This window comes from Metopolophium dirhodum, chromosome 1, assembly GCF_019925205.1.
Source record: "Metopolophium dirhodum isolate CAU chromosome 1, ASM1992520v1, whole genome shotgun sequence".
NCBI classification, from domain to species: domain Eukaryota; kingdom Metazoa; phylum Arthropoda; class Insecta; order Hemiptera; family Aphididae; genus Metopolophium; species Metopolophium dirhodum.
Genome location: NC_083560.1, coordinates 84694204 through 84720035, shown reverse-complemented (window position 1 = coordinate 84720035; position 25832 = coordinate 84694204). Strand labels below are relative to the sequence as shown.

Below are 25832 nucleotides of genomic sequence, written 5' to 3'. Positions count from 1 at the left end.
AAATATTTTTAAAAAAGAGTTGTCTGGTAAATTAGTTATATTCCAAACGTTTTATTATGTTTCACGACCCGCATAATATAATCGGGCCTGATTAAAAGGACTTAAAAAAGTATTAAATATAGTTGAAAATCAAGAAGATACGAATACTATTTCGCTTTAAAGTTAGACAACAAATTAAATTATTAGCAATCAAGCATGCCCATAATAGGTATACAAATATAAAAAGGTGGTAGGTAAGTAGGATTCTGGGACGTTCACCTCCGACGATTCATTGGACGTATCCCCTTCGAACGGGACAATTTCCCCCTGACAAAAAATTAAAAGTAAAAATATTGAACAATAATATATAGTTCAAATCAATATGTACAAATGATTAAATTAATACCCTAGTTAATATATAATTATTATTTAGTAATACGTCATAATAACACTATGGACACTACAAAATTTACTAATGTGAAAAAATCTGAATCTATATTGATTCAGGGGGGGGGGGATGTCTCAGTTCAGGTGGGAATCGTTCAGAAGCGAAGGTGATAAAGAACGGGGGGGGACGTCCAAATACCGGTGAGGAGGTACCTACCTAACCACTCTCCTGTACAGTAGGTAAGTGTTAAGTGTACCTCATCCTTCAGTACGTCACTGTAATTTTAGTGTGAAATTTAAATTCATTAGTACTACGGTGTATTATCATTTTTGCCGAAAACATTGCATATTATTAATATTTATTTATTATAATTGTAGATAATATTACAGGTACATATTATATTAAATTTGATTTATTATTTTTATTAACATGACATTGTGATTTAATACCGACTTACCGTAGAACGGAGTGAATAGGTCCGTGATATAAATAAGCAAAAACATACAATATTTGAATATTATTCTAAATGTTTTAAAAACGGAAAATGAAGTTAAGGGGATTCCATACCGTGATTTTCTGTTTTTGTCTAACACACGCGCGACATAGGATTTTTGACGGATTCTTTGCCAAACATATCAATTGATCTAATGAAGTGATGAGAATTCTGAAAACAGATTTGAATTCGTCGTCAAGTCTACTGGAAATCAACTTTCCCACAATTTTGGTTTTTTGATTTTAACTTCTCCAAAAATTGAATTACAAAAATGTTTAAATACTCTTTTTTAATATGACGTTTTCTGGAATTTGGGGGATAATATCAAAAATGTGGGAAAGTCGATTTCAAGTAGACTTGGCGACGAATTCAAATCTGTTTTCAGAATTCGTATCGCTTCAATAGATCAATTGGAATGTTTGGCAAAAAACACGTCTAAAATACTATGTCACGCGTGTGTTAGACAAAAACAGAAAATCACGGTATCGAATCCCCTTAAATAACTTGGTCTAACTCTAGATAAACGCCTGGAGCCCATATATAAAACTGTTAACTCTAAACTTCACCTAATAACACCACTCTTGAAATCCAAACTCTCTTTATCCAATAAACTTACTATATACAAGTCAATAAATCGACCAGTATGGTAATTAGACATACGGTATTCAGTTATGGGGTTTGAAAAACCATCTACCAAAACGCTTTAGGCACTTCAATCCATCTGCTTACGACTAGTAACGTCTTCTCCTTGGTAAGTATTTCACAAACAATTATCTTCACAAATACCTAAATATTCCTACCCTTAGGCCTTAATCAATTAGCAAAATTATATTACTTTAAATTTCATACTAACTTAAACTCTCACAGTAACTGACTCAAAAGATACTGTCCTAAAGACCTACTAAGATAAAAAATAAATAAATACTTGGTTGGGTATGCACTGCTGAGTGCCCGCCCATAAATGCTAACCTCCTGTCAATAATCATTATTTATCAAATTTACTCATAATAATTACTGCATTTTATGGATTGTAAATATTTTTTTAATAAAATAAAAATATATTTGTGGAATTACAATCAACATAAATTAAAATTAAATTTAGTTAAATTAGTTGTAAAATATATTAATAACAACTTATGACTTACGAGCAGGGACTGGAACCGAACCTAAAAGAACCTTTAAAATATTAAGAACCGGAACTGGAATCGAAACCTATATTTTATTAAATAAGTACTGGAACTGAACCGGAATTTTAAAATTAAATAGATTCTTTTAGGTTCAAAAATAAAATAATGTTATTAATCATAATTTAATGGTATTAATTACTGTTTTGTGTATAAACTATGTATGATCATATTATGAGTTTTCTAATATTTCTCATACCATTCAAAACACGCATTCCGGATAGGTATTTAAAATTATTGTACTTATCGGTATCTAATTTATCTAGAACCGGTACGGAAATCAATTGGAACCGATACCTTTATATTTTTTTATTAAAAAACCAGAACCAAACCGGAATAGTTATTCTATTTCGTAGAACCAGTACCGGAACCGATACCGATAATTCAAAAAATTCCAGTCCCTGCTTATACGAGGAACCTTATATTATATTTTCAAATCTTAGGTATGAACATTAGACATTCTCGAAGTTTTAAACTAGGTATATAGTAATTTGCAAATTTTCAACGAAATTCTATCTCCAAAAACTCATAAAACATTATTGTGGATTTAGGCCCAATTTTTTTTTTAAATTTCAGTATAAATAACTTATAGAAACCGTGTATGTTTTTAAGGCTATTTGACCGAGCTAAAAAATTTTAATTGCTATAATATATTATGTATATAATATATAATATTCATAGGCACATATATATAATATATTATACTATATAGAAATAAAACAAAAATAAATCAAAAGTGGTCTAAGATGTTGGTTACCAATGGGCTACCAAACAGTTATTTCAATAATTACATTAAGATTTTTTAAGCTATTGTTCGTTTATTAAGTTTTTTGATTTTCCCGATAATTTTTAAAAGCACTAAGGATTTTCAATTTTTAACTTCTATAATCTATAACAGAACCAACTAGATCTAATTTTCTACCAGAAACCACCACGGATTTTGGATAATCAAAGCGTTTTTTTCTCTTCAGACACATAAAAAAAAAACCAAAAAACACACATCATGGTTAAATAAATAATATACAATCGTCGCTCCACTATCAGAATCTAAAATTTAAAAATAAAATAAACTTGTAGGTACCTACCTTGAAAAAAATAATATTAAGACAAATCTAATAATTTAGCAATTTATAAGGTTTGTTATAATAAAAAAAACAATTTAATAATATGTACAAAATAAATATAATATTGCATGTTGGGTTTTAAAATGGTCTATAATTACATACACATACCTAGAGCCGCTAGAGGTCACCAAGGACGTATATCGTCATATTATATAAGTTTTACTTTATGACCATTAGCCGGTTACATGCGATACACATCACTCCATGTACCTGCTGACCTATGTAGACTGTGATCTGCCGCAAACGTGCGTAAGCTGATTATATTATTATTATATTATATTCAATTTCTGTATATTATATAGAAATAGGATGTACCAGGACCTGTAGGATTTGACAAATTTTATTAATATTAAGATTTTATTAATATTAGGATTTTATCAATATTAGGATTTTATTATAAGGTTTTTATTAATAATAGGATTCTCTTAATATTAGAAATTTATTAATATTAATATTTTGATTTAAAAAAATGTTATAAAAAACTGATAAACATAAAATTAAAAAATTGATAAAAAATGTAATAAAAAAACTGATAAAAACTGGTAAAAACTGGTAAAAAATAATGTAAAAAACTGATAAAAAACTGATAAAAAATCAATAAAAAATTTACTATTAATTACTGCATATCACATGTAAGACTGAACTATAAAATTTTAATAAAATTTTATTCATTTATTAATTGTATTAAAATTTTAAAATACTTTTGCCTGCAAAAATTTATTTAATAGATTTTTATATATTTTTAAACATTTTTGTAACATTTATATCTCAAATATTTAATGCCCAGAAGAAAATTACCTCTCCTGAAAATATATGTAAAACGCAAATAGTACGTTTTTTGATGTCACCACGCGATTTTAAAGTTAGAATTTTAACAAAATTTACCAAATTTAAAATTTAATATTTTTTTGTAGTTAAAAATTTATAAAATGTTTAACTATTATAGCTACGGATTGAACATTTAAAATAATTTTCCACGTAAATAGGTTAAATATATTACTTTATTCACAATAATATCATCAAATATACATGTGTCATATCCTTTTAGGACAGTAAAAAGATTTTCTTCAACAGTATCTTTACTAATAGGAAAGCGGATTCAATGATATAAAATAAAGATAATTAAGATAATAATATAAAATTATGATTCTTATGTAGTTAGCTTGCACATATTAAAATTACACAATAACAATTTTATAACATCGGTACAATGGTATAGATTACAACTGAATTATAACTGACCTTTACTTAATAAATTCGTTAGAAAAGAGATGATAGCTATGAATTCGGAAATAAAAGTTTGTTTAAATGTTTCGATGTCTGGAGAAAAATGGGGATGGTTTTGGTTAGAGGAAGTAACTTGAGCATAATATTATGATGGTTTATCGGAATTGGAATTTAAAGTAGATTTAGGAAAGCTATAATATATTATAATATTATTGTTTTAATACGTTGAAAAAATATAATAGTAATACAGTTATATAATATAGTTTATGTTTATACAATTATAAGATATTTCTAGAATGAAAAAGTGATAACCTATTATTGTATATCAGAATAAAAATTCTTACCATAAACCAAAATAAGTTAGATTAAGTTAATAGTATAATTGTTACCTAGCTAGGAAATCACGTTTTCTCAAGTTGGGGAAGGTGTACAAAATTGTATTTTGGTTGTACGAAATTGTACAAAATAAAGTAAATAATACTGTACGAGTTAAATTTTGATTGGATAATAATTGGTCATGGGCAGTGCTGGGGTAACGTTACTGCAGCACGGACATGGGGAAATCGCGTTTTCTCGTGTTAGGACTTAGGAGAGGTATACAACATTTTATTTTGGTTGTACAAAATTGTACAAAATAAAGTACATAATACTAGATAATTTTGATATTCAGTTTCAAACTTGGCAGTGCTGGAGTAACGGACCTATAAGAAGAATTGAGTCGAAATTTATTGTGTCAACATATATATGATATCTGTAGCTCTATTATTATATCTGTTTTAACTTTGTAAGCGATAAACTAAAATGATAACAGTATAACTGAAAAAAATAAAATTTTGACGGTAGTACGCATGATTAGCCACATCCCACACAGCATAAATAATAATATTTCGTGAATGTTTTAAAGTGGTTGAATAATGAATATTTGACTAATAATATTTTATAAATATTTTCTTATGATAACAAAATATTGTACTATAGTATGATTGCATCAAAATGTTGACTTAATATTTTTATAAAGTTTCTATAAAAATGTTTTTTGAAAATATAATATGATTGAAATATTTTGTAAATGTTTTTCATAAAATATTTTAAAAAATATGAACTTTTTGGCCAAAGAATATTATAACTAAAATATTTCCTAATTGTTAACGCAACTTTTTTAAATATTTTTACAACTATATTATTTTTCTGAAAATATTTTTAATATAGTTAGGAAATATTTTTATGCTGTGTGTGGGATATTATCATAACCAGACAGACACAGATAAGCCACAGAATTCTGCACCACGCCACCACTACTATATTGAAATCTGTGGCAGCAGCCAATGATTATTGTTACCATGAAAAACTTGTTGGGAATTTCTATTTAAATTTCTAATATTAGCTATGAAAAAAAAAACTTTTATGAATTTCTAACAAAAATAGTTTGAACATTTTCGAAATTTTGATGAATTTTGTCAAAATAATTTGAACGTTAAATGCATATAAAAAAATAATCGAGCCTATAGTGTATCTTTAATATTTTTGAATTTCGATTAACGAAAATTATAAACAACCTTGCATTAATTTTTCAAGCTTTTTTACTTAGTAAAAAAGTTATTAATAATATTTTTACTTGACTAAATACTTTTTTATGAATATTGTTATTTTTTAAATAAGTTTTGCAATTTCATTATTTTTTTAGTCTGTATTTGTTTAGTTTTATACATATAGTTAGGTATTCTGATTTGGTTCATAAGTTTAATGATATAGGCAGATTCTTGTAATATGTTAAAAATCCAAAAAGGTTAAGTTTTATTTATTTGTTTATAATAATAAAAAAGTGATATTTAAAAAAATCTTAAAGGTATTTCATAAAATATATTGGTCAATACATTTTAAGTACTACTTTTACGGTCCAAAAAAATGGCAAATTATGTGCTTTTTATATTTCTTTTTGATCAAAATAAGTCTTAATAAAAATTTCAAACCAGCTTAAAATTATTATAAATGTATTTTAGTGTATTAAAACTATCTATATAAGACTGTCTATAAGTACCCCTCATTTGATGAGATAGGTACCATAAAAAAAAAATGTTTTTTAATAAAAAACGCATAAACGGAAATGTGAATAAATTTTACTATGCCTGTCCTGCACTCTGACATAATTTAGTTTTGGCATTTATCAGTATTATTTGTATAATTGTAAAGGTGGGCATTATATTTAAGTTCTTAGGTAGTTAAAGTTCCCTATTCATTGGAATAACTTATCTTTTTCCAGATAATTTTAAAATTAATATGTTAAATTAAAAATTAAGTTTATACGTATTTATATAACAGTAGTTAAAAATTTAAAACTAATTATTTTTTCAATTTTACGCTACATTTAATTATTATTTTAAATAAAATAAACAAGTAAATATTTCTTGATACAAAATTGATAGTAACCTACACAGCAATCATGACACAATAATGTAGTATGACTGCATGTGGTAATTAAACACAATTAATTAATTAACCTTTTTTAAAACGATATAAGTTTACTCCACGTTAATTTAAAAGTGTTTGGGTTAAATCAGTGGTGACGCATACTGGGAATTTGCTCAAGGCCCCGCTAGTGAGGAACCTCCCCTTAAATTTAAAGACCTTAAGTTAGGACTCCAAAAACTTTATTTTCCCAGGGGCTACAAAAAATCTTCCACCGTCACTGGGTTAAATTATATCTATTACGATTTTGTGAGTCGCAACGCAACGCACAGCATGAATTTATTTTTTATCTCATTTAGGTAGATGAGAAATTCAACAATATGTACAACGTTAGTTTCCAATTATAGCTCCTGTCGGCTGTCATGTGTTAGACAAACTATAATATATTATGACGTGGTATATTATCGTTGTTATTATGGAAATGTGACGTAGGTATTCCATAGTATAAGTATATAATAGTAGTATACTGCATAGCGTTTCTGCGGGAGTGGGGAATGACAAGGGCATTCCCTCCTCCCCGAGAATTTTTATTCTAAACTATTCGTTATCAAATTTGGTGGGTAAGTGAATCGATTTAAAAACCATATAGTCAATGTGTATTTATATAAACACTTTGGGTGTACCTACTACTTAGTCTTGAGTCTTGAGACTTCTCTACATCATTTATTACGTAGGTAATCTAATCGTCATAGTAGCGAGTAGGTATCATCAGCTATATTGTTGATTCGACCAAGCTAACTTTGAAGTTTAGAGGTTACATTGTAAATAGTTCATCATTATATTACCTGTATCTGTAGTAGCTTTAGTTTTTCAACATTAAGAAGGTTTGGTCTCACTTATTTAATTTTAATATATTAACATAATATTAAAAAAAGATTCAATTTACCATCTTTGGTTCATTTTATGCTGCTGACTACAAATATTTTAATGAGCTTATTTACTTGTATCTACTGGTAAGTACCACTTTTGTTGATTACCTATGCCATGTCTATGTGTGAAATATGAATTATATTAATTAGTGAATTTTTAAACATAGGTTAAAATCTTGATTAAGGTCAAATATAAGAGAAGCCCAGTTTAGAAGCCCAATTAAGCTAATTGCTTAATATTCATATTGGCACTGAGTACCTATACATATTCAAGTCAATAACATAATAGATATGTTTGCTGGATGAAAGAATAATAGATTTTATATAGAGATAATTGATTATTATTCGGTAGTATCAAAATATATTCATAATAGAATTAGTAAATACTAAATAGTGTGTAAAAAAAAATAAGTGAATTTAATATACAAGTCAAAAGGATATCATAATATAGCTAAACTGTATTTATTTAGTGTTTTGAGCTTCCTCATTATTATTGTGTTGCTATAGGATAGCTATTGGATATGTTTTTATAATTTCATAGTAAGGTATTTAATACTTTACCACCCCCCCCCCCTTTCCCCCAAGAATGTTTACCAGACCTGTCGCTGATGGTATAGCTAATATATTTCAAGTAGGTATGTATAAATATATATATGTATATAATATATACCTACTATACCTATGTATTACGTACACTTTTATTAAGCCCAAGTCTAAAAAAAGTCCACACAAACAGATAGGTAATTGCTATCAAATATAAGGACTTGTCACGAGTTTATTTGTATAGGTATATATGTTTACCATGCATCAACCTACTTTTGGATTTAACCACATAAGTATTATTGGATATAAATAATAAATACGATTGACAGTAAAATATATATAGTGAGCTCTGGAGTCTCAAAAATATACTATTACTCCTCCCCCCATCCCGAAACCAGCCTGCATCGGTGCATTGTATACATCATATTATTCTCAATAATATTATTACCTATTCTTGATTTTATAATATTTATCTAATAACGAACAATATAGACTTTTCAATCAAGAGCACATTCCTCCAGTAAACTGAGTGGTATTTATTTTCATACAACCTTAAAGCGTGTAATTTTTATTACCTATAATATACAAGTAAATCAGCGAGTAGACGAGATTGTGAAATTATTCCAAGAATTTTCAATGACTTTACACCCAATCGTTACAAACAATTTAATTATGAAGTAAATGTATTTTGTCTTTTCATCTGATGATAAATATCGAAAAATAAAAGAACGATTTGTAATTTGTAGTCAGTGGCGCATAAAAATTAGTTATTCCTCCAGATTAATTCCGTACTTTTTACGTAAGTTTAGTAAGTATAGGTACCTACAATTTTTTACTTCAGAATATGAAAAAGTCATCCCTATAAAAGTAGCACTACCGCTATTATCAGTGACCTACCTACTTATATTATACATACGTACAAAATATATTATTATGATAATTAATAGTAAGACCAAATAGTTAGGTACCTACACAATATGATGCATTAATTAGATTTATTTTTTTTGGTTAGTTAGTGAATATATATTTTTTCAAATTATAAAAACAAAAAAAGACAGACTATATTATAATACTGTGTTACATCACAATAATGTAGATCGTTCGTTAGATTTTTACATTTTTAAGGTATAAAACATTTGTTTTTCATCAGTGGGACGCACAGGTAGTCACGCATTTTAATTTACCTTTCATGAATGAACAAGATTAGTTACAATAGGGAGATTTGAAAATGTTAATAGTTGAATAAAATTGCTACAATATTGTGGAGGTCGATATTTTGTGAACAAACATACGTGATACAGACCGTTCGATTTACATCACATATATGTGGTAAGCATCTATTCGTACATTCGTACGTATGAAGCTTTGAAGACTCAGCTCGGTTGTCCTGGGTCGGTGGAGCAGCCGGACGGAGTTTTGACTAAGTGTGGGCAAATGCGCTCTTTGGTATACAGGATAAAAAAATAAAAATAAAATAAACACCATTGTAAAACCACTATAGCTTCCTCGTTCCCCTCTACAGAATCTAAAATGAGGCTATATTTGAAATGTTTTTTAAAGAAAAATATTTGTTCGTTTAAATCATATAGGAGATGGGCCTAAAAGTATTGATGATCAATAATAATCACACAATTTTACATAATAATAATGTCAACATTTTTTTTTAACTTTAATAAAAATAATTAACCATTCAAAATGTTTCAACTATAGTTAAATTGCATTTTTATTTCAAGTTTAACCTAAAAAAAATATATTCCAAAATAAAATAGTGTTATATTATGTTAATTCAGAAAAAAATATTAAATCTCACGTCATATTACCTAATAATTGATACACATCTGAACAACAATTCCATATTTTCCTCGCAGTTGATCTGTGTTTATTCATTTTTAAGTTTTAAAAAAATAATAAATCAATCACACGTCACAATGAGTTTAAAAAAAAAACTTTATCGTATGTCAAAGTTATGACTGATGATCAAGTAATAGCGCACGCAGGGTGGTATACAATTTTAATTAAATATATACTGGTATCATAATATTATGTATATTACAATGTCATATTATACTATATTAGGTATATGATATTATCCAAATGACAAATTTGCAATAGGTCTTTTAGGCCCGCGTCAAATGTCGTTTAAAACATTATATTTATGATCAAATAAAATAGCATACAAATAGGTACCAAAGTATTATTTACTTGATAGGTATAAAAGGTTTTTAAAAGTATCGAAACACTTTTTGACTGGAATTATATTTCCATGATACACCTGTTTAACCAATGTAAAATGGTATGCTCGATGGTATCTATTAGTCATTGCCCATTAGGCTTACAGAAAAACCCCATGTTTTCAAAAACCGATATTGCCATATTTTTATATATACTTAAATAATTATTTTGTACCTACCCATTTCCTCGAGTAATTATGACTCTTTTAATTATCCATTAACGGCATTAGGTAGGTTGGTGCCTGGTGGGAAACATCCAAACTTCTGACTAATAATAATATTATGCTTAATGTTTATACACGATATTTACAAATGTATAATAATATTCTATAAAAAACTCTTTTTTAATATAACTTTTTTAGGAATTTGGGGAATAGAGTCAAAAATGTGAGAAAGTCGATTTCAAGTAGACTTGATAACGAATTCAAATCTGTTTTCAGAATTATTATCTCTTCATTAGATCAGTAATTGGTATGTTTGGCAAAGTCACAAAATCCTATGTCACACGTATGTTAGACAAAGACAGAAAATCACTGTATAGAATCCCCTTAAGAGGACGTTACACCGACATTTGTTGTTTCCGTCTTACAAGTGCGTAATACATACCAAATTTTGCACTCAGCAGAACGCGTTTAACTCTGTTAGTTTAAAAATTTAAGTGAATTTACCTGTTATACATTTTAAAGGTTAGATTATTATTATTAGAATAACTAGTGCATCTCATAGGCTTTTTGTTATATTTTCATTTTAAAGCAATTTTAAATTTTAAAATTGTAAATTGTTTGTATACCTTAAAATACTCATAACTCACTTGAAAATTAAAATAAAACAAAAAGCCAATGAAATGCTCTAGATAATAATCCTATCTTTAAATTTTATTAGAAGTTAATTCACTCTAATTTTTGAATTAATAGAGAGAAACGTGATCTGCTATAAAGCGTAAAATTGTCTATGTTACGCACTTGCAAGACGGGGACAATAATTAATGTCGGTGTAACGTCCTCTTTACAGTTTGTGGCATTCGCTATTTTGTTGAAAATTATTTTTGGATTTAATAAGTACTAACGTATATTCTAGGGCTCTAGGCACTAGCGATTACGTCGGATCGTCAGCAGTCGCCTTTGATCGATAACTATACGATAACAATAATAATAATTACGATGACTGTCGACGACTGTCAGTGCCCTGTGGCATGAAAGGCTCGTTTGGAGTACTTTGGATTTTCTGACAGTACAGTAATCACTAAACAGTCTATTCGACTTTGACGTTGTGTTTAACACATAATATACGTGTATTCGGATTCGATTAAGAAGTTTAAAAATCTAAATTCAATTTGCCTTGTAGGTACTTGTACTTAATATAATATTAGTGGTAATTGTTTACTTGTGCAGTTGTTCGTAAGAAAAGTGGGAAAATATGTAAAATTCTCTGAAATAACCTTGGATAATTTGAAAAATACATTTTTTTCTACGAATTCTGTACTGTATTAGTAGTCCATATTCATAAGTTTCCACCCCTGTTGAGTTGCATAAAATCAGAAAATCTAAACATCTGCTCTCTAATTACTATTATATTAGTGAAGTATAAATCAGGGACTGGAACCGGTTCTTGGAGAAAATCTAAGAACCGGAAACGGAACCGGAATCCATTTTTTACAATGCTTAGAACCGGAATTAGAACCGGAACCACAATTTAATATACAATAAGTTTTCCGGTTCTTTTAGGTTCTTATCGGTTCTAAGAAAAAGTCCTGTATTTCAAATAGCTGAACATTTTATTTAAATTGGATTTCGTTGTAATCAAATAATTATTCATAGAAATATTTTTGTTTTGTACACAGTAAGATGTGGTATTTTAATATTTTAACTCGAAACAATCGTATTATATAGGCACGACCGAGACTGATTAATTTACACACATACGGGTTGCATTTTTCATTGGTAATGTACCGAGAATGGTCGACAACATCGATGTGTTTTTCTACAATCTTTACCAAATATCTACGACTATTACGAGAAATAATATTTATATAGTTATTTATAACTCTGACTCACATTCTCAAACACAGTCACACATTAACACATACGAGTAATTTACGACTTATTAATCTTATGGTCATACTGTAATTTTATGTTTTGCTTATTAGTTATTAACAACTTCTAAGACCTAAATCCAGTACACTTGTTAATCAATGAAAATCATTTTTGAAAAATGAATACACTTCTTAAATTAATAATTTCTTACCTAGTAAAATTATTAAATTAATTTCTGATTTTATTAATAACTGTTTAATTCTTTAATTACCCACCTAATAATAAATGATTTCAAAATTATTATATAGCTAGTTTTATTAGTTTTCACTTTCCAGTATAAATTTAAGAAGGAGGTTCAAAAAGTTCTAATAATATCTGGATGAATGTAACAAACTAACACTACATTATTTTAAATTATCAATTATAAAATTAATTTTGCAAACGGAAATAAATTGAGTAAAATTAAAAAAGTATTTGGAATGTATTTTAAATACTTTTTGAATGGATGTATTTGTATTTGTATTTAAATAAAATTTTAAAAGTATCTTTTATAAGACTGGGCCAAGTTATGACTTTATGAGTAAAAAATCTACCTAATAAGCAATAGGTAATTTTTGAAAAAATTCATTTTTAAGAACCAGTAAGAACCGGAATTAACCGGAACCCATATTTTGTAATTTTAAGAACTGGAATCGGAATCGGATTCTTTTATATTTTTTTTATAAGATCCGAACCGGAACCAGAACCGGAAAAATCCTTAAGGTTCCAGTCCCGGGTATAAATATCAAAATACAATGGTGGTTACCTAATTAATAATACCTAGGTACGTATTCGTATACTATGTAAAAACGTATATAAAGGTTTAAAATAATGTTTTATAATATACTTATTGAAACATAATATAATTATATATAAGTATCGTATTTTTTATTTTAATTATCATTTGCTTAGAGCCTAAATTTTAGATAATATACAGGTTCAATAGTAAATCTATTCTGTGGGTACACTACATGTTATTGCATAACATTCTAATTGTAATATTCCATACCTAGTAAATATTACCACTTACAACGAACAAACGTTTTTACAACAGAGTTGAAAAAAGCAACACAAATGTTCAATTATTTTGAATTATGCATTTTTGCGGGTGTATGTACAAGGCCGTATGCAGACATTTTTTTCGGAGGGGGTCCAAAACATGTATAATGTATATTGTAATTTTATTGAATTTAGGTTTTTGATAATTGGTTAAAAATAAGACGTATTGAAGAAATTTCGGGGGGGGGGGGGGGGGGGGCTCAGATACGGTCTTGTTACACATACGTCGTGGAACTGTTAAAGCTGGTCTGTACACCAACAAGTACTGTCACACTATACAATAGGCACAAACGTATAATGAGTTGCCTATACAACCCCTCTTAGAATATTACTGAGTAGAACCACCTTAATTAATCATGTATTTATTTATATTATTAATAATTATTAGGTATTTATTACGATTTTACATTTGTAATTTTTATAGTTAATATAGTGTTAAGAGTAACTATTTATTATGTTTAATATTCTTCGATTATATTGAAAGATTTTTACTCTATTTTAAGTGTACGATAATAATAGTTGTCTGTGCTTTTTTTTACATATTATAGTCTATTTTGTAAGCAATCATGGACAGAAGACCAAGTTAGTTTTTCCAACTGTGCTGTTGATGCTGGGAGATTTAAAAACTGCTCTGATAGGTTTGATATTAATTTTTAGCCAAAAACCAAAAAGTTTCAGACGTTAATCATATTGTTTCAGAAAGAATTCCAAGAATAACAGTATTTTCATTATATTCAAATATTTATGTAAACATAGCAAACTATTCAATAATTTCAATCCGTCAACACTTAATATTGACATAATAAATTCTTAAACAATATTGTACTTTGTAATCTGTTTGTCACTGCTGTAATTGCTAAATATTAATCCCTGATAAAATGACTGTCAGTGAATATTCAAATAATGTGCAGGACCTACCTATTATTTCTTTTAATTAAGCTATAATATAAGAAATATATATTGATTTAATATTCTTCGGGTGATGTCAAAGCTCCATAGTTACATGTTGTGCTACATTAATAGTTAAATATTGACATCCATTGTTGATATTGATTATCACTTAGGTTTTATAAAATATAGGTACCCAACTAGTTTTAATTATTTGTTTTTAATAACAAATATCAGATTATAATTTATAATATTATGAATAGGTTATAAAATGTATAGTACATGAGGTGAAACAATATGTATAGAATATATATTATATAGTATAATACATCAATAATATTTATTTGGATGTAGGTAAAAGACCCAGATAATAATCAAATAAAATTTATATTTTTTAATATAATCTTATAATGTGTTTATCTCTTGATTACCATCATGGGCCACAACTAGGGGGTAGCTTGGGAGTGCTTAGAACTCCCAATATCAAAATTAGCACTCCCAAATTGTCTGTGACGCTTTCATACAATATTGGTTAATTAATGGTTATAGTAAAACTTCTGATTTTATAAATAATAATTTATGGTAAATTATCAAAATATATTGTTTTTCTAAGTTATTTTAATTTGTTATGGTCAATGGAAACATCAAATACGTTTATTAAATTTGGTTTATCATTGTAATATCATTGTATTACTAATTTGTATTAATTGCACTGTGTACACAAATAAGTAAAATCAGTAGGTTTAGTTTAATATTTCCTAGATTCCCGACCAACGCTCAATAATTATTGTTAAGAGAACACCATACCCGCATGAGCTGCATCAGTCTACCAAACATACATCATGGCAAATTTTTCGTTCACAATACTCTATAAATTCTAAAATTAGAGTGAATTTACCTGTTATAAAATCTAAAAGTAAGATTGTTATTTAAGGCATCAGAAGGCTTTTATTGATATTTTTATGAAGATGCCAGTTATAACCTTTTTAAGACTGAGTATCAATTTTATATTTTATTGTTATTTGACTTTGTATTCGACTTTCAAAATAAACAAAATAATTGTGTTCATTTAAATGATGTTTAAATTGTTTTTAGACAATATTAAGACAAATATTAGATATAGATTTAGACATTCCCTCAAAAATATTATTCTATACCTATCTTTTTTGTAATGGGTAATTTTACTCTAAGATTACTTTAAAATATATAAAAAATTATTCTGCGTAAATGCATTTGTCTATGTTGCGCGTGAGCCAGAGAGAGAAAACAAATGGCACGCTGAATGGCCGCTGATATCATCTTAAATAAAAACATTACATTTCAGTGTACAATAATTTTGCTTATCATAAATAAGGGAGGAGGGTTTTCATGTTGTACTTTAGGTTTTAGCACTCATATTAATTTTACTCTAGTTGCACCCATGATTACTATACTTATTTTATACCAATTAATATATTCAGCCAGATGAAAACCAAGAAATACCTCTGCAGTATAGCAAGATTTGAACATAAGTAAATAATTGTGGTGTAATAGCTGACAAATGACTTTAAGTAATTATATAATAACTTGTTCTAATCAATATTATTGTTTCATTAATATATAAATAAATATATATTTAACTAATATATAAATTAAAAATTGTTCTTAAAAATATTGATAAGATTAAGTTATTATATTTAATATTATGTTAGTCCGAGGTTACGAGTAAACATAGAGTAGGTCACTCAGTCACTGTTATTGATTAACAAAAATCTACCAATAATCATAAATCAATAATTTATAGATTATGATTCTTTTTTCAGTTATTGTATAAAATTAGATCAGTTTCAAATGGCCAAACAGACATATTTAGTTTGTTGACCTATTACCATTAACCTATACAGTTTAGCCAAGTGTTATATAATTGTAAGGCAGAGGACTAAGCCCTAAAAAGTACAAAGTATACAAGCACTTTAACACTTAGAAACCCTAAAATATGCACAATACTTTTTTTTTTATAGCAGCTTAAAAAATAAATATTAAAAATAAATATATTATAATAAAAACTATGTTAAATAAGACATAGACAATAATATATAAATTGGTACGATTTCACACTAAAATACTCAAGTAGTCACAAAATAAAACCAAATTGTATAGAAACTAATTTTTGTTTTTGATAAATGTTATTTAAAAGAAAATGTGAAAAAAAGGCCAAAAAAAATTGCAACTGAAAGACAAAAATTCCTGAATAATCTGCGAAAATATACAACATAAAATTACAAATTTTACTTGACCTTATTTTAAGACTGCACTAAACAAATATGCAAATGCTAGAAGTCCTCTACTCTAAATATAAGTGTTGGTATAATGATTAGAACATCATAACAAATATTAAATACTATACCATTAAATACTTAAGGAAGGCATTATTAAACATTTTAAATAATTAATCTATTGAAAGTATGATAGTTATATGTTTTAATGAAATTAATATAGGTCAAAATCAAATAATAATAATACAACAATTAAGTTTCTTCTACTTTTACTTTTTTTTGTTTCTTAGTTTTTGTAGTTTGTAGGCCACATGACTTGTTTGCTTTTTCCAGTTTCAGCCTTCTTTCTCTTCTTTTTGCATTTTTACTTTTTACTAATGGTGTACTTTCAATATTTGTGTTTTTTATAATTTGAGATTTATTTTCTAAATTTTTATCAGTATTAATAATACTTGATTTTTTAATTTTTTTAACCTTCTTATCAATAGTTTCTTTTTGTTCAAACACTTTTTCCTCTTTGACAACTTCATTAAATTTAATTTTTTTGTTTTTTTTATTTTGTGATTTATTCTCTACATTTGTATCAGTATTACTAGTAATTGGTTTTTTAACTTTTTTAACCTTCTTGTCAACAATTTCATTATGTTCAAAAACTTTTTCTTCTTTGACGACTTCACTATGTTTCCTTTTTTTGTTTTTTTTAATTTGAGGTTTGTTTTCTACATTTGTATCAGTATTATTAATAATTGGTTTTTTAACTATTTTAACCTTATTGTCAACAATTTCATTATGTTCAACAACTTCTTCCTCTTCATCAACTTCAATATCTTCAACAACTCTTTCCTCTTTGACATCTTCATCAACTTCAATATTTTCTTCCTCTTCAGCAACTTCATTATCTTCAACATTTTCTTCTTCTCCAGCAACTTCGTTATCTTCGAAATCCCGACGAACAAATACGGAAATGAAAAATCCATTAGTACAATCAACACTTGGAACAGCATTAAGACACATTTCCGAACAATCATAACCAGGAGCTCCTTTGTTAGTCCAGCCTTTCACAATTTTAGTACAATCTAAAAGCTTAAATTTTCCATTAATAGATAAGGCTTCGTCGACAACAGCTTCATTTTCTTCATGATTTGCAGAGCAAGTAGAATAAACCAATCGTTCTAAATTAGGATAGCTTTTTAATGCATGATTTAATAACTGAGCATGAACATTAGCTAATTTTTTCAATCTTGTTTGAAAATTTTGATTTTGCCCTGATGTATCGTTTCGAACTCTATCCACAATACCTGAAAAATCATAATTAAATATTATGAAATATTTGAGATTTAATAAAATCTATAATTCAATAATCAAGATATTGATTTTAAACAAAAATTAAATAAAAATATAGAAGTAATTATTACAAACAAATATGATTTACCAGAACCAGAACATGATGGGTCCAACAATATATATTTCACATCATCGTAATAAGGAAAAGTTAGTGCATCCATATTGAATGTTTCCACATTTTGTACACCATATTTTTCCAACATATTTTGCATTATATAGAATCTTTCCTTAGAGCGATCAACGGCATACAGTTTACTATAAAATATTATTATAAATGTATTGGACATGGGTAAAAAAAAATATAGAACTAAATTACTGTTCCTGCGCAAATTATTATTTTGTTAAAAATATTTTTGAATTGCTTTTATTAAAATTATTTAAAAATAATAAATGATAGATTGATAACTAATAATTATATACAACATTGAACATAGTATTAATAAATGTCCATGCTTAATGATTTTTTTTTTAATTGCCAATTCAAAACAAATTAAGGGAAACTTTACAAAACTTGAAATGTGTGCTGATAGTAGTTACAGAAGAAAGTACAAAAATATAAAAATAATATTAACTTAATATTTGACAGATACTTTTTTTCAAAATTAACTTTATTTAAATAACTGCCAATAGGATGATAAAAATATGTAAGTTCAGCAATGGTTTACAATATAATAAAAAAAAATTAAAATAAAACTGTTGCTTTTTTCAACAGAAATAATACAATTTACTATTTATATGTAATTGTATGTTCTACAATGTGTATGAAATGAACAAACTAACCCTGTATTTTGCATAATAGCAGCTAAATGAGATGTCTTCATACCAGGAGCGGCACACATATCTAACACAATACTATTTGATTCTGGATTTAATAAGTAAGCAGCCAAACAACTTGCCTGTGAACAACAATTCTTATTAAACAGCTAATACATTTTAAAATATAGGGCAATATAAACAATAAAACAATTTGAAATTTATTGGTATATGTTTATATACACATTATACACATGCGAACAGCATTGTTCTCACTATCAAGTTTCATAATAGGTCAATTCAGTCTAATGTTTAAACTAACGGTCTAAACATGATCTTCTGAGCGTAAATTTGTTATGTTACACACTTGTAAGACAAAGACAACACATATGGGTGTCAGGATATGGCATCCTCTTAAAAATAAAAATATCAAAAGAAACCAACGAGAGAACACAGATAATGTTCATACATTTAAGTTTAATAATAGGTAAATTCTGGGGTAAATTCACTATAATATTTAAGCCAACAATGCAAAAATGGAACTTCTGGACGTAGATTGACAACCCATCAGATAAGACGTCTTTTTAATCTTAAGCTATCAATAACTTTAATATTATAATATCCTCAGTTCCAAGAGAGAACATACCGCACGATAACAAGAATGGGTAAGCTCTGCGTATCCGGCACCAAATTATCGTAGCGTGCAGCTTGATGTACACTGCGGTCGGTTGTTGCGAGGTGGACATTTGGCTGCATGGAGGGGATTGGACGACCTAGTCAGCCAACAAACCTTATTCTATATGTTACATGCTTAGAACCGGCATACTATCTCGGGGAATAATTTTTATAGTAAATATAATTAATCAAATAATACAAATAAAAAAAAAAAAAGCGGGTTAGTGGATGTCATTCTGCTGTATGGTAGGTTACAAGTGGATCAATGTTTAATGGATTGTATTAAACTTGAATTCAATGATATAATATCATTGTATAAGAAAAACGATTCTCAGCGGAGACGGTTTGCCAATCTGGATATTTTATATTGTTAATATTTATTATAGCCGGTAAGTTGAATTAGTATTATAATATTATTATTTTTCATTAGTTTCTATGGTGATACACAAAAATGTGTTAGAAATTAAAATCCCATTTTTAGCGGTTTTTTGTGATTTATCGGTGATTTTTCCCATGGCATTAAATAACTATTGAGAAAATTGAAAAACAACCTTTCTAAAGTACCATCTTGATCCAATTTGCTAAAAGATAAGGTACTATATGTTGAAATCGAAACACTCCTTCTGGTAGAAATTTTGTATACAGGATTTTTCAATCCAAACAGGTACTTAATTTTCAATGAGGGTTTAACAAAATAAACATTAATTTTCATTCGTAATGAAATAAATTTAAAAAAAACTATTACAATATACTTCATACCAATGGGTGCTACCAATGAATTTAATTCCTTTCTCATGTTTTTATGTATATTTATATTTTTATTTTGTCATATTCATACAATGTATTTATTATGCTACTATTAGTTAAGATTGTAAATATTCTTTTAAATAAAAAAAAAGTATTTAAATATAATTATACTTTTAAAAAAAATGTTTGGTAAATTTTGGTACTTCCTGGTTATCTTGACTACCTTAGGTGCACAACTGGGTTATCTTGGGTACTGAAATATTTCCAAGACCTGTTATAATCATCCGGGTTATCTCAACTACCGCAATTTATTAAATAAAAAATTATATATTAGTATTACATTGTTGACACTTTATTGACATTTAGTTATTACATTTATTAGGAAGTAAAAAAATCAGAAAAAAATCATTTTTAAATTTTAATCAAAAATTAAATAATTAAAATCAAAAAATGTATGGAGGAAAGTAGATTGGAGGGAATCTAGATGATGACATCGGATACAGTTCTTTAACATAAATATGTTTTTTAGCTAGGTAAATGTTTTTTGTTTCTGACTGATTTTTCATATTGTTTTTGTTGTCTTGGTTACTTAATAACAAAAACATAGTTGTGATTCATAGATTTTCCTTGTGAGGGAAAACATCAAGTAGCGTTCTAAGGTTTTTTTATCATACATTTCCTAATTTTAAATATCATTAAAAGTTTGTTTGAGGGTTTTAACAACTAAATTTGAATTATTTACAAATTAGTAGTTGAAAATAATTATTAATTGCAATACTTGAAACTTGTTGGTTGTTATACATTATTATTTATTAACTAACTAATAATATATTCCAATTCAATATAATTATCAAATTTTATTAATTAACCCTTTCACTATTATACTATTTATCTACTGCAACCAGTGTATGCTACGTAAAATAACATTTTTTTAAATTTAAATTTTGAGATCTATAATATGATCTTATTATATTTTAAGTTTAAAATAATGTGAACCATGGTTTCCAAAACTTGTACGGTTACCAGAAAATGAGAATATTATAAAATACAGGGACGTAATAGTACGTCTGGATTAGTAAATAGTGTAAATGTTTTGGATATAATAGTACGTCTAGAGCAGTGAAAGGGTTAAGATAGATTTTAATTCAAGTTTAAATTATTATGACAGTTATATCATATAAATGTTTTTTTGGTACATTTAAAAAAAAATTGTTTTGTAATATTCATACACGCAATGGCTACAGAATATTATATTAAAAGATAGAATTTTGGTGGTAATAATTTATTGTTACAACAATTCTAAATATATTAAATTGAGTCTGATAATAGTATTTAAAAAGTACTGAAAAACTTATTGATTCGAGTCTTAACATTTTATATTTAATACTTCAAACAATTTTTACCAAATACTAAATAACTACCAATACCCAAATAATTTACAACACTGTTAATCTCTATAACTAAAGGATACCTCTTGATATAGCTTTTGGATTTAACTATTTTAATAGGGAAAAGATGAGCACAGTAGATGCTCCAATTATTTCACATTTTAAATAATGTTTTAATTTTTACATTCATACAAGTATTATTATTTAAAAACATAAAGTTTACCTTATCTTGAACAATTAAAGATCCATTATTGTACTCTTCAATTTCATAAAACTTCACTTTTGAATTAAAAATTAACAATTCTTTAATGTGAATATCTTGAACAAAAACGTTTCTTCCTGTGAACTTGTCAGATTTGATTAATTCCAAAAATTGAGCATAAGATTCTGGCGTTTCTAATTTAATAAATTTGAGTTCTGATAATTTTTTTAATATTTTTTCTAGTGTAGTCAATAATGTGTTGACACGGAAAAATCTAGGTTTCAAAACTGAAAAATATAATTATATTAAATGCTTAAAAAATTATTATGTACATTGTAGACAGTAAGTAGAAAAATATATTTTTAAGAAGAGACCATACCCATGTGTGGTTTCTGTTCTAAAAATGTATAACAGCAAATTTTCATTTAGTAAAACAAATTATATGTTGTTAAACTTAATAGTTAACTACCTACTATTAAAATTAAATGTAAAAATATTATCAATAGCATCTCATGGGATGTATTGACATTTTATTTTTTAAATGAGTAATCAGCATTTTAAAATTGTAATATTTTAAATTATTATAACTCACTTAAAAATTAAAATGTCAATAAAATCTTAAAGATGACAAAAATAATAGTGAACTCAATGAACTCACTTTGGGCATGGAGTCCTCTTAAAGTACTAAAATTAAAAATAAATAATTAACTTTTTAACTCTATAAACTATCAAATATTATTCATTTATAGCTAGGAAAATTTAATAAATAATGATATATATATTTTTAAATGTACCTTTAGTATGCGTGGAAGTAGTTAGTTTTTCTAAATCATTTTCTTTCATAAGTTCTAAAAATTCAACTTTATATTTTTTTACTGCTAATATATTTTTAGCAGTGCCTTTTAATCCAAATTTTGACCACATCATTTCAGTGATAAGTACATACACTAAGTCCCTGTCCATATTAGTTTCTTTTTCCAATATATTACTTTTTTCTACTAACACATCTATCACTTTTTCCCATTTAAAAACATTCATCAGTACAGCATTCAACGATAATTTATTCTGGAAAAAAAATAATATTGTTATAAGATGTATAAGAGAGATGCAGAGAGATGTTATAAGAGGAACAGATAAAAAAATAACTGAAAATATCAATCACTAAATTAAAAACAAAACTTCAATATCCTCAGACCTACAAAGTTATATTTTTGATAGACCTGCATATACTGAAATGCATTTTTATCCTTTAAAGAATACTAGAGAACGACAAGTTGAAATTGGGATATTCACTTAACATAGGTGTAATAGTGTGGATTACACATTTCATGAAAAATACCGTACAAGCTACCTGGATATTGTATACTAAATAGTAAATAATATTATCACTTAAGGACATTTAAATAAGGCTATCTCAACATTAGCAATAAACGTTCGGAAATTGAAATAAGTACCTACATAGGTAAAAGTATTTCAATAATTCAAATACATTTAAATTAATTTTAAAAAAAACGAAGCATTTCTTGACTTATTTTCTGTTCATAATTTACATTAAATGATTAAAAATGGTAAGCACTGCAACTGTATAATCTCGTACATTACCTAATAGCATTTTCTAGATACCTAGTACATTGGAGTGATCTAGTTTAATATTAATTTGCTTTCCCAATATTAATTTTTAAGTTAATAAGTTCTTACTGGATACTGTGCTGTATAAAGCTGAGTTTTATAACTGCTTCCGGTTTTGACTTTTTTCAATATTTTTGCAGCGATTTTATATAATCCAGTGGTTTTATCTTGGTTTTTGTTCATGATGTTGACGGGTTTTTCAGTAACCATCTATAAACACAGTTGCAATAAGTTTTAATAAAGATATTAATTCAAATGCCTAATACTTACATTGAAAAATTGAGATTGTAAGCGACGGAACACGAAACGACAATCGATCAAGTTTCTGGCAATTCTTTCGAACTGTTGAATTCGATATCACATTGAATGCTCAAGACGACGAAAACGATACGAAAAGAATAATTAAAATTAAACACAAGACAAATGTAGCACAAGAAAAATGTGTACTGCGCACGTGCTTTACTCGATATCTACTTACAATATTATTGTTATCTCAGTGTTTATATATTCACTGTTTACACCGCGATATCAGCTAGTCCGTGACAGTAGTTAACCCTTATCATAGTCGGTTATCATAGTCCGGATTATAGTATCACAAAATAAATGTGAAGATAGTGGACTCACGATTTCGGATTTATTGAACACCTTCTGATCTTCTCTAGTTCTCTAGTACATCTTAACCGACTTTATATTATTATTCTATGATCGTAAGAAACGACTATAAGAGGAAAAAATAATAATTATAATAATTTGTTCTGTGATGATATTAATATCGATGCGAGAAGCACAGATTGCGCACAAAGTTAGGTTGAACTCTGACTTTTGGGTCCGAGAAAAAGTATACAGTATTCACCGAGGTGTTCACACTACACATAACAAATAATAATATTCGAGTTTGAAGTTATCTATTGATTTAACATTATTATTATTGTCTGTTGTGTTGGTGTGTTACCTTGTGGTCCCGACAAAGAATGTCGCAAGTAAAATTAATTTAAAGAATGTTTGTGTCAACTATCAAGTACTCAACATTCGTAACGCTTTGGTTATCTTGATACTGTATGCTAGGATAATGTTACATGGTTGTATTATTTAATTTAAATATTTAAGCACTAAAATATCATTGAAATAGTTACACAGCGCTCACAGGGGTTAAAGTGAGGAGACGCTGGGTAGCTTTGTCCTCCTACCTCTGATAGCGGTTAAAAAGTGTCCACTTTCAAATGTAGCATTATTTGGGATTTAAATTTTACATGGAATTAATTAGCAATTTGAACATTATTCAGGGCTTAAAGTGGGATGAGTATGCTTACACAATCACTGTTTATATATTACATAATATACATCAGACATAATACATACAATTATACTTGGTAGTATGGAACGCTTAAAACTACATAGAGACATTAGTCCCCCATGGAACTTTTTTAAACTTAAATCGCTGAGCGCTCATAATAAAAAAAGATTGATGTTAATAGGTATATTTTGAGATCCCTATAATGTTGAATAATAATGTAATAATGTAATAATGTAAGCTTAAATATACTTATTTTGTTAGTTAGTGCCCGATTTAAAATAAATTTAATAAAAAAAAAAGTAATATGATTATAGTTATGTAATGGATCACTAGAGTTAGCGTCTATTGACTATTCATATTTCATTCATAATAGTAATTAATAATCATTGTATTTGATCAACGATTTTGAGTGAATTTCGATTTTGTTCAAAATCTATAATTTAGCTCCTTTTTTTCATACAAAATAAAACACATACAGGTAAATTAAAAAATAACTAAATTAGAATCTGTGGTTTTGAAATATCTATCCACAAATAACACAATTGTTTTCAATTTTTAACTTAAAAACGCATTTTTTACAAAATATAAAGTTTGTTAAAAAATGCTCTAATGACTAATACAACCAAAAACAAATGTTTTTGCGATTACAAACATATTAAAATAATTTCTATGTTACAGTTACATTTTTTGTGTCTTACTGCACACAATTTAAAGGCTAACAATTAATATACTTATATTTACTATTTTTCATATTATATCTATGCATTTATTATTTACTGAAAGCACTGTATTTTTTGTCAAAAACAAATATGAGATTATAATAAAAGTTAATTAGTGAGAAAGTATTTTTCATGAATAATCCATTTTATGTCACAGAATAAAACACAAACAATAAAACAATTTACTTACACAATATTTATGAAAATATCAAGAAGTACACCGACAATGACTGCTGATGAATTCATGAAATATCATCATACCATACACAATTAAATAAAATTAGGCAAATTAAATTATAACCA

General features: G+C 27.0%; 1 protein-coding gene across 1 annotated transcript; it reads right to left on the bottom strand.

Moving 5' to 3' along the window:
• Positions 1-16966: 16966 nt before the first annotated feature.
• On the bottom strand, positions 16967-23990 carry LOC132936254 (28S rRNA (cytosine-C(5))-methyltransferase). Its single transcript, XM_061002947.1, has 7 exons — positions 23787-23990; positions 23586-23726; positions 22682-22952; positions 21909-22174; positions 18903-19018; positions 18211-18377; positions 16967-18076 (listed from the first exon to the last, which is right to left on the bottom strand). Exons 2-7 carry the CDS (start codon positions 23724-23726, stop codon positions 17031-17033), a joined length of 2007 nt encoding a protein of 668 aa, XP_060858930.1. The 5' UTR covers positions 23787-23990; the 3' UTR covers positions 16967-17030.
• Between the last annotated feature and the right edge of the window lie 1842 nt (positions 23991-25832).